The 11,777-nt window shown below is 47.7% G+C and overlaps 1 protein-coding gene across 1 annotated transcript; it reads right to left on the reverse strand.

Annotated features, from left to right (window-relative positions):
• Positions 1 to 4,752: 4,752 nt before the first annotated feature.
• LOC141519363 (uncharacterized) lies at positions 4,753 to 9,058 on the reverse strand. Its single transcript, XM_074231624.1, has 3 exons — positions 9,041 to 9,058; positions 5,448 to 5,598; positions 4,753 to 5,375 (listed from the first exon to the last, which is right to left on the reverse strand). Exons 1-3 carry the CDS (start codon positions 9,056 to 9,058, stop codon positions 4,753 to 4,755), a joined length of 792 nt encoding a protein of 263 aa, XP_074087725.1.
• Positions 9,059 to 11,777: the final 2,719 nt, after the last annotated feature.

Below are 11,777 nucleotides of genomic sequence, written 5' to 3' on the forward strand. Positions count from 1 at the left end.
AGCTGTCCTGGCAGCAGCAGGGCTTGCAGCAGCTGTCCTTGCAGCAGCAGGGCTTGCAGCAGCTGTCCTTGCAGCAGCAGGGCTTGCAGCAGCTGTCCTTGCAGCAGCAGGGCTTGCAGCAGCTGTCCTTGCAACAGCAGGGCTTGCAGCAGCTGTCCTTGCAGCAGCAGGGCTTGCAGCAGCTGTCCTTGCAGCAGACGGGCTTGCAGCAGCTGGACTGGCAGCAGCCACCACAGTTGGAGCCACAGTCTCCCTTGCAGCCACCAGCGCTTGAGCCGCAACCTCCCTTGCAGCCGCCACAGCTGGAGCAGGAGCAGACTGGCACACAGCAGCAGACAGGTTTGCAGCAGCAAACGGGCACACAACAGCTGGAACTGCAGCCCCCACAGCTTGAGCCACAGCCTCCTGAACAGCCAGAGCAACCCATGGTGCTGGAAGGATGGAGATTTGTCTACACGGGAAGAGAAGGTCTCAAGAGTGAAAGAGGAGACAGTGTGTGGTGGCATCCCCTCTCAGCACACAGCTTTTAAATGCTCGGTGGCAGCTGTGGCAGGCCTGGATGCATGCCCACTTGCCCCTCACTCTGAACCCATGACGAAAGAGGCTCGAGCCCCTCCTGATTGGGGGTGATGTTGATGGTCACTGATCCCTGACAACAATTTGTTCAGCCTTTGGCTCTTTGGGGGCAGGCCTTGTGCCCATGATTCACCTGGAAGTGCCAGGCTGCCTCAATGAGCCATCTGACCATTTGGTCCTGGTGACTAGGCTATTGGAATCTGATACATTGGGGGGAGAGCCCCGTTAGAGCCAGAATAGCAAAGCTCCAGAATACATCGAGAGTTAAGTGGGAAGGGGTCTTCACGTTTACTGAAGGTATGGCTAAAGATGCGGGACAATGTTTCCTTAGTCCTGGCACTCATGGATTAGGAGAGAATGGAGGGAAGGCCTGGGATCAACAGGGAAGTGAGCAAGGAAGGAATGCATGGAGGAGGAAGACTGTGGTCATGGGATCAAATAAAGGCCCTGCAGACCAGGAGCTCTCCCACTCAGGAGCATGCATCTCTCTATTCTTAACCCAGTGCCTGGCTAGACATTTTCTTTCCTTCCATCTTTCTTTGTTTCTTTGCTTCTCTCTCTCTCTCTCTCTCTCTCTCTCTCTCTCTCTCTCTCTCTCTCTTTCTTTCATTCTTTCCTTTTTTCTTTCTTTCTTTCCTTTTTTCTTTCTTTTTCTGTTTCTACCTCTATTTCTTCCTCGCTCTTTCTCTCTCTCTTTCTGTCTATCTCTCTCTCTCACTCTCTCACTCTCACTCTCACTCTCTCTCCCTTTATTTCCTTCTTTCTTTCTCTCTTTCTTTCTCTCTTTCTCTCTTTCCTTCTTTCTTTCTTTTGTTCTTTGATTTTTTGTTTGTTTCTTTCTTTGTTTATTTCTTAGTCACTTTGTTTCTTGAGTGTTGTAGTGAAGGCTGTTTAATTTTGTCCAATGGCATCTGAAAGAATTTTTAAGTTTTCTTGATTTAAGTTTGAGTTCCAAATTCATTCTCTCTTCCTTTTTCCCCCTTCCTTCTAAGTGAAGCATTCTTCTTTGCATTTGGAATTTCAATCCGAGAACATATTTCGACAGTAATCATTTTGTGCAAGAAAACTTCAGTAAGAAAAAAGAGTGAAAGAAGAAAGAAAAATAGAAATGAGGAAAAGAAAGGATGAACTAAACTAAGACAGAATCAGGGAATAAAGGAAGGAATGAAGAAAAGGAAAAAGCAAAGAAGGAAAGAAAATCCAAAAGAGTATGCCTAATCTTTATAGAAATGGCCTGAATTCTTTCTCTGGGTGGCAAGGTCCATTTTTCATCCTGATTCTTTCGGGCTGGCCTAGGGTCATTTTACGGTTAAGAATATCAAAGTCATTGCCAGCTCGTCTTGCTCCTGGTACTGCCCATTTCATTCCGTATCTGTACATCGGGGCTTTTCAAGATTGTCTGAAATGATCGTGCTAGTGATTTCTTTCATTGCAAAACCTATACTACAGTTGGTTTAGCTATGCCCCAATGATGTGCTGCTCTCCCGTACTTTCTAATGCTCAGCCAACAGAAGGAGAGCTATGACAAATATCTGGTAAAAAAAAAATGCCCTTCCACCCCACTGCGCTCTCTTCCATCTCTTAGGAATTTGGATCGAGCATGGGTCATACTACCTCCAAGAGTTTGCAGCGTTTATAGCTTTTTTGGCAACAATTCCACATTGCAATCTCCAATTTACAACTCTGTCCAATGTGCCTCCATGTCCAGGTTGACCCATTTCTCCTCCAGGAGTTCCCGTTATCTTTTTCTTTTGTTATCGCAGGATCCAGTCTGACGGGTTGGCGCTAGTACCTCTGACTTGCTTGTTTTCCTCGTCTCTAATCAATATTGATTTAGAGCATTTTGTCATAAGACTAGCTCGTTTTGACTTCTTGGTCTGAAAACTGTTTGCTAATATTCTTTAACCTTTTATCAATTTGAGAACACACGAGTATTCTCATCAATTGACTCAGTTCTCAAGCCATGTGGGAAGTAAGGCTTTGAAAGGACATAAGTGCTGCAAATGTGATTCCCTGCTTTTGTGCTGTCCTTCTGAATTTCGTTGCATTGACTTTGTTGGTGCCAAACATTTGCTATTTCATGTCAACAAAATTATCCACTTCATATTTTGTAATGCTCCCTCCATCTTGTTCAGCTGTAGATTCCTCGTTTGTCCCTAAATCTGGCAGGTAAAATGTCCCATGCTCTAGTCATTTGTTGAAGTCTAAATGATGTAGCCATTTGGAGGCTGTCATGGTATATGGTGTAAGGTGTTGGTCTAGCCCTAGTTTTTGTGCTTTTGCTTTGCACTTTTCCCAGCAGAAGGTGCCCAGTCACAGAATGGGTTCTTATCCAAAAAGCTTGCATCTTTGAGATGATCAAAGACTCGCCACCCCTTCTCTCTCTATTCTCTGGGCCTGTACCGGAACTAAGGGAATGACAGTGTATCCAAGAAGAATTCTCTATCTTCTCACAGCCTTGTCTTCGCTCTAATATGTTTTACTGAATATTTATGAAAGGATGGCAATGTCTTCTGTTTCCATTGCATTTCAGGACTTTGTGGGGTCATTATTGCATTCTGGTGGATTTCAAAATCTTTTCTCTGCTTACGTTTTCTCTGCCAGGTTTTGTTAACTCTTTCAAAACACTCATTTTCTTGGGGAAGGAATATGGTTAAGAGCTACACCTTTGTTGCCCCTTCTTCTGCCTCACTGGCTCCCTCTCACTGTCTATCTCCCACTTCATCTCCCTCTGCTTTCCCTTTCCATTGCCTTTCTCCTTTTCTTCCTTTCTCCTCCTTTGTCTGTCTGTCTCTACCTCTCTCACGCTCTTTCCAACTATCTTTCTCTCTCTCTCCTTCTCTCTCTCTCTCTCTCTCACTCTCTCTCTCTCTCTCTCTCTCTCTCTCTCTCTCACTCTTGTTCTCAACTCTCTCTCGTTCTCAACTGTCTCTCGTTCTCACTCTAGGTCTTGCTATCCGTCTCTCAGGCTCTCTCAGTCCCTCCTCACTATCTCTCTCTTCTGATCCTTAACTTTGTCCACATGTTTCACTATGGTAAATAGGGCCATTTCCAGATGATACCAAAGAGGTCAGGAGAATTGTCCCACTGCAAGAGAGTCTGGTTAGACAGTTTGCCGATAGATGGGGAGCCAAGATCTGAATGGATGTCAGAAGATCCAGTTCATTGGATGTCTGCATAGGGGTATATTAGGCCCTCGATGAGATCCCATGCGGGAGGACACGTGGCTAGCAAGTGTTTGTTTTGACAGCGGTCTGGACCTTTTCAGGAAACGCAAGGTCATTTGGAATCAGTGGAGGAATTGGGTACCCAGAACTCTCGATGCATCATGACGATGCCCTGGCTTACTGGATAGGGGCTGTACTGGGGCACTGGAGAGAGCCCTTTACCCTTGACTCTGAGTATTCCCCATGGTGTAAATGGAGGCCCCCATCCCTCCATTGTCAAATGCTGGATGCCCAAAATATCCTCTGACACTTTGCCTTGTGATCAACATCCTAGAGGTATACATTAAGATTAGCAGAAGCAGAGAGGAATAAGTCAGATGAGCCAGTTCCAGGCCCAATGTCTTTAGGCACCTCTGTGTGTTAGGACAAGGTGCTCAGACCCCGAGTTGTGGCTAGCTGGAACCTTTGGATTAAGTGTTGAGAACAGCCCAAGAGATTCATCAAGACAAGGAAGGCATTTTCAAGAAGAAGGATAGGTTTTATTGAAACAAAACAAATGTCCAACTTTCAGGGGTAAGATTCCCCAAGATAGGCAAGGAGACACTTTTCAGTAGAAGGGTGGGGGGAGTGGGTGCGTAAAGGAATGGGGACTGGTGCTAGGCGGATCAGCCCATCCACAAGGCTGGCCCAGCATGTGGTGAAAGGATCAAGGAGGCTTTGAAGAGGACCCTGGTATGGTTCAGGGGATCTGGGTAATGTGTTGAGGAGTTCTTCAATGTGTTGGTTGTCAGTGTGTTTGATATCCCCTGGGCTGAGGCCAATGAGTGCCATAGATAGATGAGAGATTGGTAGAGCTCTTGAGGCAAGACAGCTTCAGGGTTTCCTGATGATCTAAGGGCCAGGGTCATGAAGAAGGATGCTGTGAAAGAAGATGTGCCGATGGGAGCTTGGAGTGGAGAATGGTCAAGTGTGGCCCTAATGATCTCTTGGAAAGTCCATGGGGAGAGAATCAGATCTTACACTGGCAGCAAACTGGAACAGAGCAGCTAGCCTGGGAGCAGCAGGGCTTGCAACAAATGGACTGGCAGCAGCAGGGCTTGCAGCAGGTGTCCTGGCAGCAGCAGGGCTTGCAGCAGCAGTCCTGGCAGCAGCAGGGCTTGCAGCAGCTGTCCTGGCAGCAGCAGGACTTGCAGCAGCTGACCTGGCAGCAGCAGGGCTTGCAACAACTGGACTGGCAACAGCACGGCTTGCAGCAGCTGTCTTTGCAGCAGCAGGGCTTGCAGCAGCTGTCCTGGCAGCAGCAGGGCTTGCAGCAGCTGTCCTGGCAGCAGCAGGGCTTGCAGCAGCTGTCCTGGCAGCAGCAGGGCTTGCAGCAGCTGTCCTTGCAGCAGCAGGGCTTGCAGCAGCTGTCCTGGCAGCAGCAGGGCTTGCAGCAGCTGTCCTTGCAGCAGCAGGGCTTGCAGCAGCTGTCCTTGCAGCAGCAGGGCTTGCAGCAGCTGTCCTTGCAGCAGCAGGGCTTGCAGCAGCTGTCCTTGCAGCAGCAGGGCTTGCAGCAGCTGTCCTTACAGCAGCAGGGCTTGCAGCAGCTGTCCTTGCAGCAGACGGGCTTGCAGCAGCTGGACTGGCAGCAGCCTCCACAGCTGGAGCAACAGTCTCCCTTGCAGCCACCAGCGCTTGAGCCGCAACCTCCCTTGCAGCCGCCACAGCTGGAGCAGGAGCAGACTGGCACACAGCAGCAGACAGGTTTGCAGCAGCAAACGGGCACACAACAGCTGGAACTGCAGCCCCCACAGCTTGAGCCACAGCCTCCTGAACAGCCAGAGCAACCCATGGTGCTGGAAGGATGGAGATTTGTCTACACGAGAAGAGAAGGTCTCAAGAGTGAAAGAGGAGACAGTGTGTGGTGGCATCCCCTCTCAGCACACAGCTTTTAAATGCTCGGTGGCAGCTGTGGCAGGCCTGGATGCATGCCCACTTGCCCCTCACTCTGAACCCATGACGAAAGAGGCTCGAGCCCCTCCTGATTGGGGGTGATGTTGATGGTCACTGATCCCTGACAACAATTTGTTCAGCCTTTGGCTCTTTGGGGGCAGGCCTTGTGCCCATGATTCACCTGGAAGTGCCAGGCTGCCTCAATGAGCCATCTGACCATTTGGTCCTGGTGACTAGGCTATTGGAATCTGATACATTGGGGGGAGAGCCCCGTTAGAGCCAGAATAGCAAAGCTCCAGAATACATCGAGAGTTAAGTGGGAAGGGGTCTTCACGTTTACTGAAGGTATGGCTAAAGATGCGGGACAATGTTTCCTTAGTCCTGGCACTCATGGATTAGGAGAGAATGGAGGGAAGGCCTGGGATCAACAGGGAAGTGAGCAAGGAAGGAATGCATGGAGGAGGAAGACTGTGGTCATGGGATCAAATAAAGGCCCTGCAGACCAGGAGCTCTCCCACTCAGGAGCATGCATCTCTCTATTCTTAACCCAGTGCCTGGCTAGACATTTTCTTTCCTTCCATCTTTCTTTGTTTCTTTGCTTCTCTCTCTCTCTCTCTCTCTCTCTCTCTCTCTCTCTCTCTCTCTCTCTCTCTCTCTTTCTTTCATTCTTTCCTTTTTTCTTTCTTTCTTTCCTTTTTTCTTTCTTTTTCTGTTTCTACCTCTATTTCTTCCTCGCTCTTTCTCTCTCTCTTTCTGTCTATCTCTCTCTCTCACTCTCTCACTCTCACTCTCACTCTCTCTCCCTTTATTTCCTTCTTTCTTTCTCTCTTTCTTTCTCTCTTTCTCTCTTTCCTTCTTTCTTTCTTTTGTTCTTTGATTTTTTGTTTGTTTCTTTCTTTGTTTATTTCTTAGTCACTTTGTTTCTTGAGTGTTGTAGTGAAGGCTGTTTAATTTTGTCCAATGGCATCTGAAAGAATTTTTAAGTTTTCTTGATTTAAGTTTGAGTTCCAAATTCATTCTCTCTTCCTTTTTCCCCCTTCCTTCTAAGTGAAGCATTCTTCTTTGCATTTGGAATTTCAATCCGAGAACATATTTCGACAGTAATCATTTTGTGCAAGAAAACTTCAGTAAGAAAAAAGAGTGAAAGAAGAAAGAAAAATAGAAATGAGGAAAAGAAAGGATGAACTAAACTAAGACAGAATCAGGGAATAAAGGAAGGAATGAAGAAAAGGAAAAAGCAAAGAAGGAAAGAAAATCCAAAAGAGTATGCCTAATCTTTATAGAAATGGCCTGAATTCTTTCTCTGGGTGGCAAGGTCCATTTTTCATCCTGATTCTTTCGGGCTGGCCTAGGGTCATTTTACGGTTAAGAATATCAAAGTCATTGCCAGCTCGTCTTGCTCCTGGTACTGCCCATTTCATTCCGTATCTGTACATCGGGGCTTTTCAAGATTGTCTGAAATGATCGTGCTAGTGATTTCTTTCATTGCAAAACCTATACTACAGTTGGTTTAGCTATGCCCCAATGATGTGCTGCTCTCCCGTACTTTCTAATGCTCAGCCAACAGAAGGAGAGCTATGACAAATATCTGGTAAAAAAAAAATGCCCTTCCACCCCACTGCGCTCTCTTCCATCTCTTAGGAATTTGGATCGAGCATGGGTCATACTACCTCCAAGAGTTTGCAGCGTTTATAGCTTTTTTGGCAACAATTCCACATTGCAATCTCCAATTTACAACTCTGTCCAATGTGCCTCCATGTCCAGGTTGACCCATTTCTCCTCCAGGAGTTCCCGTTATCTTTTTCTTTTGTTATCGCAGGATCCAGTCTGACGGGTTGGCGCTAGTACCTCTGACTTGCTTGTTTTCCTCGTCTCTAATCAATATTGATTTAGAGCATTTTGTCATAAGACTAGCTCGTTTTGACTTCTTGGTCTGAAAACTGTTTGCTAATATTCTTTAACCTTTTATCAATTTGAGAACACACGAGTATTCTCATCAATTGACTCAGTTCTCAAGCCATGTGGGAAGTAAGGCTTTGAAAGGACATAAGTGCTGCAAATGTGATTCCCTGCTTTTGTGCTGTCCTTCTGAATTTCGTTGCATTGACTTTGTTGGTGCCAAACATTTGCTATTTCATGTCAACAAAATTATCCACTTCATATTTTGTAATGCTCCCTCCATCTTGTTCAGCTGTAGATTCCTCGTTTGTCCCTAAATCTGGCAGGTAAAATGTCCCATGCTCTAGTCATTTGTTGAAGTCTAAATGATGTAGCCATTTGGAGGCTGTCATGGTATATGGTGTAAGGTGTTGGTCTAGCCCTAGTTTTTGTGCTTTTGCTTTGCACTTTTCCCAGCAGAAGGTGCCCAGTCACAGAATGGGTTCTTATCCAAAAAGCTTGCATCTTTGAGATGATCAAAGACTCGCCACCCCTTCTCTCTCTATTCTCTGGGCCTGTACCGGAACTAAGGGAATGACAGTGTATCCAAGAAGAATTCTCTATCTTCTCACAGCCTTGTCTTCGCTCTAATATGTTTTACTGAATATTTATGAAAGGATGGCAATGTCTTCTGTTTCCATTGCATTTCAGGACTTTGTGGGGTCATTATTGCATTCTGGTGGATTTCAAAATCTTTTCTCTGCTTACGTTTTCTCTGCCAGGTTTTGTTAACTCTTTCAAAACACTCATTTTCTTGGGGAAGGAATATGGTTAAGAGCTACACCTTTGTTGCCCCTTCTTCTGCCTCACTGGCTCCCTCTCACTGTCTATCTCCCACTTCATCTCCCTCTGCTTTCCCTTTCCATTGCCTTTCTCCTTTTCTTCCTTTCTCCTCCTTTGTCTGTCTCTACCTCTCTCACGCTCTTTCCAACTATCTTTCTCTCTCTCTCCTTCTCTCTCTCTCTCTCTCTCACTCTCTCTCTCTCTCTCTCTCTCTCTCTCTCTCTCTCTCACTCTTGTTCTCAACTCTCTCTCGTTCTCAACTGTCTCTCGTTCTCACTCTAGGTCTTGCTATCCGTCTCTCAGGCTCTCTCAGTCCCTCCTCACTATCTCTCTCTTCTGATCCTTAACTTTGTCCACATGTTTCACTATGGTAAATAGGGCCATTTCCAGATGATACCAAAGAGGTCAGGAGAATTGTCCCACTGCAAGAGAGTCTGGTTAGACAGTTTGCCGATAGATGGGGAGCCAAGATCTGAATGGATGTCAGAAGATCCAGTTCATTGGATGTCTGCATAGGGGTATATTAGGCCCTCGATGAGATCCCATGCGGGAGGACACGTGGCTAGCAAGTGTTTGTTTTGACAGCGGTCTGGACCTTTTCAGGAAACGCAAGGTCATTTGGAATCAGTGGAGGAATTGGGTACCCAGAACTCTCGATGCATCATGACGATGCCCTGGCTTACTGGATAGGGGCTGTACTGGGGCACTGGAGAGAGCCCTTTACCCTTGACTCTGAGTATTCCCCATGGTGTAAATGGAGGCCCCCATCCCTCCATTGTCAAATGCTGGATGCCCAAAATATCCTCTGACACTTTGCCTTGTGATCAACATCCTAGAGGTATACATTAAGATTAGCAGAAGCAGAGAGGAATAAGTCAGATGAGCCAGTTCCAGGCCCAATGTCTTTAGGCACCTCTGTGTGTTAGGACAAGGTGCTCAGACCCCGAGTTGTGGCTAGCTGGAACCTTTGGATTAAGTGTTGAGAACAGCCCAAGAGATTCATCAAGGCAAGGAAGGCATTTTCAAGAAGAAGGATAGGTTTTATTGAAACAAAACAAATGTCCAACTTTCAGGGGTAAGATTCCCCAAGATAGGCAAGGAGACACTTTTCAGTAGAAGGGTGGGGGGAGTGGGTGCGTAAAGGAATGGGGACTGGTGCTAGGCGGATCAGCCCATCCACAAGGCTGGCCCAGCATGTGGTGAAAGGATCAAGGAGGCTTTGAAGAGGACCCTGGTATGGTTCAGGGGATCTGGGTAATGTGTTGAGGAGTTCTTCAATGTGTTGGTTGTCAGTGTGTTTGATATCCCCTGGGCTGAGGCCAATGAGTGCCATAGATAGATGAGAGATTGGTAGAGCTCTTGAGGCAAGACAGCTTCAGGGTTTCCTGATGATCTAAGGGCCAGGGTCATGAAGAAGGATGCTGTGAAAGAAGATGTGCCGATGGGAGCTTGGAGTGGAGAATGGGTCAAGTGTGGCCCTAATGATCTCTTGGAAAGTCCATGGGGAGAGAATCAGATCTTACACTGGCAGCAAACTGGAACAGAGCAGCTAGCCTGGGAGCAGCAGGGCTTGCAACAAATGGACTGGCAGCAGCAGGGCTTGCAGCAGGTGTCCTGGCAGCAGCAGGGCTTGCAGCAGCTGTCCTGGCAGCAGCAGGGCTTGCAGCAGCTGTCCTGGCAGCAGCAGGACTTGCAGCAGCTGACCTGGCAGCAGCAGGGCTTGCAACAACTGGACTGGCAACAGCACGGCTTGCAGCAGCTGTCTTTGCAGCAGCAGGGCTTGGAGCAGCTGTCCTGGCAGCAGCAGGGCTTGCAGCAGCTGTCCTTGCAGCAGCAGGGCTTACAGCAGCTGTCCTTGCAGCAGCTGTCCTGGCAGCAGCAGGGCTTGCAGCAGCTGTCCTGGCAGCAGCAGGGCTTGCAGCAGCTGTCCTTGCAGCAGCAGGGCTTGCAGCAGCTGTCCTTGCAGCAGCAGGGCTTGCAGCAGCTGTCCTTGCAGCAGCAGGGCTTGCAGCAGCTGTCCTTGCAGCAGCATGGCTTGCAGCAGCTGTCCTTGCAGCAGACGGGCTTGCAGCAGCTGGACTGGCAGCAGCCACCACAGTTGGAGCCACAGTCTCCCTTGCAGCCACCAGCGCTTGAGCCGCAACCTCCCTTGCAGCCGCCACAGCTGGAGCAGGAGCAGACTGGCACACAGCAGCAGACAGGTTTGCAGCAGCAAACGGGCACACAACAGCTGGAACTGCAGCCCCCACAGCTTGAGCCACAGCCTCCTGAACAGCCAGAGCAACCCATGGTGCTGGAAGGATGGAGATTTGTCTACAGGAGAAGAGAAGGTCTCAAGAGTGAAAGAGGAGACAGTGTGTGGTGGCATCCCCTCTCAGCACACAGCTTTTAAATGCTCGGTGGCAGCTGTGGCAGGCCTGGATGCATGCCCACTTGCCCCTCACTCTGAACCCATGACGAAAGAGGCTCGAGCCCCTCCTGATTGGGGATGATGTTGATGGTCACTGATCCCTGACAACAATTTGTTCAGCCTTTGGCTCTTTGGGGGCAGGCCTTGTGCCCATGATTCACCTGGAAGTGCCAGGCTGCCTCAATGAGCCATCTGACCATTTGGTCCTGGTGACTAGGCTATTGGAATCTGATACATTGGGGGGAGAGCCCCGTTAGAGCCAGAATAGCAAAGCTCCAGAATACATCGAGAGTTAAGTGGGAAGGGGTCTTCACGTTTACTGAAGGTATGGCTAAAGATGCGGGACAATGTTTCCTTAGTCCTGGCACTCATGGATTAGGAGAGAATGGAGGGAAGGCCTGGGATCAACAGGGAAGTGAGCAAGGAAGGAATGCATGGAGGAGGAAGACTGTGGTCATGGGATCAAATAAAGGCCCTGCAGACCAGGAGCTCTCCCACTCAGGAGCATGCATCTCTCTATTCTTAACCCAGTGCCTGGCTAGACATTTACTTTCCTTCCATCTTTCTTTGTTTCTTTGCTTCTCTCTCTCTCTCTCTCTCTCTCTCTCTCTCTCTCTCTCTCTCTCTCTCTCTTTCTTTCATTCTTTCCTTTTTTCTTTCTTTCTTTCCTTTTTTCTTTCTTTTTCTGTTTCTACCTCTATTTCTTCCTCGCTCTTTCTCTCTCTCTTTCTGTGTCTCTCTCTCTCTCTCACTCTCTCACTCTCTCACTCTCACTCTCTCTCCCTTTATTTCCTTCTTTCTTTCTCTCTTTCTTTCTCTCTTTCTCTCTTTCCTTCTTTCTTTCTTTTGTTCTTTGATTTTTTGTTTGTTTCTTTCTTTGTTTATTTCTTAGTCACTTTGTTTCTTGAGTGTTGTAGTGAAGGCTGTTTAATTTTGTCCAATGGCATCTGAAAGAATTTTTAAGTTTTCTT

Source organism: Macrotis lagotis, chromosome 3 (assembly GCF_037893015.1).
Source record: "Macrotis lagotis isolate mMagLag1 chromosome 3, bilby.v1.9.chrom.fasta, whole genome shotgun sequence".
In the NCBI taxonomy this organism is placed as follows: domain Eukaryota; kingdom Metazoa; phylum Chordata; class Mammalia; order Peramelemorphia; family Peramelidae; genus Macrotis; species Macrotis lagotis.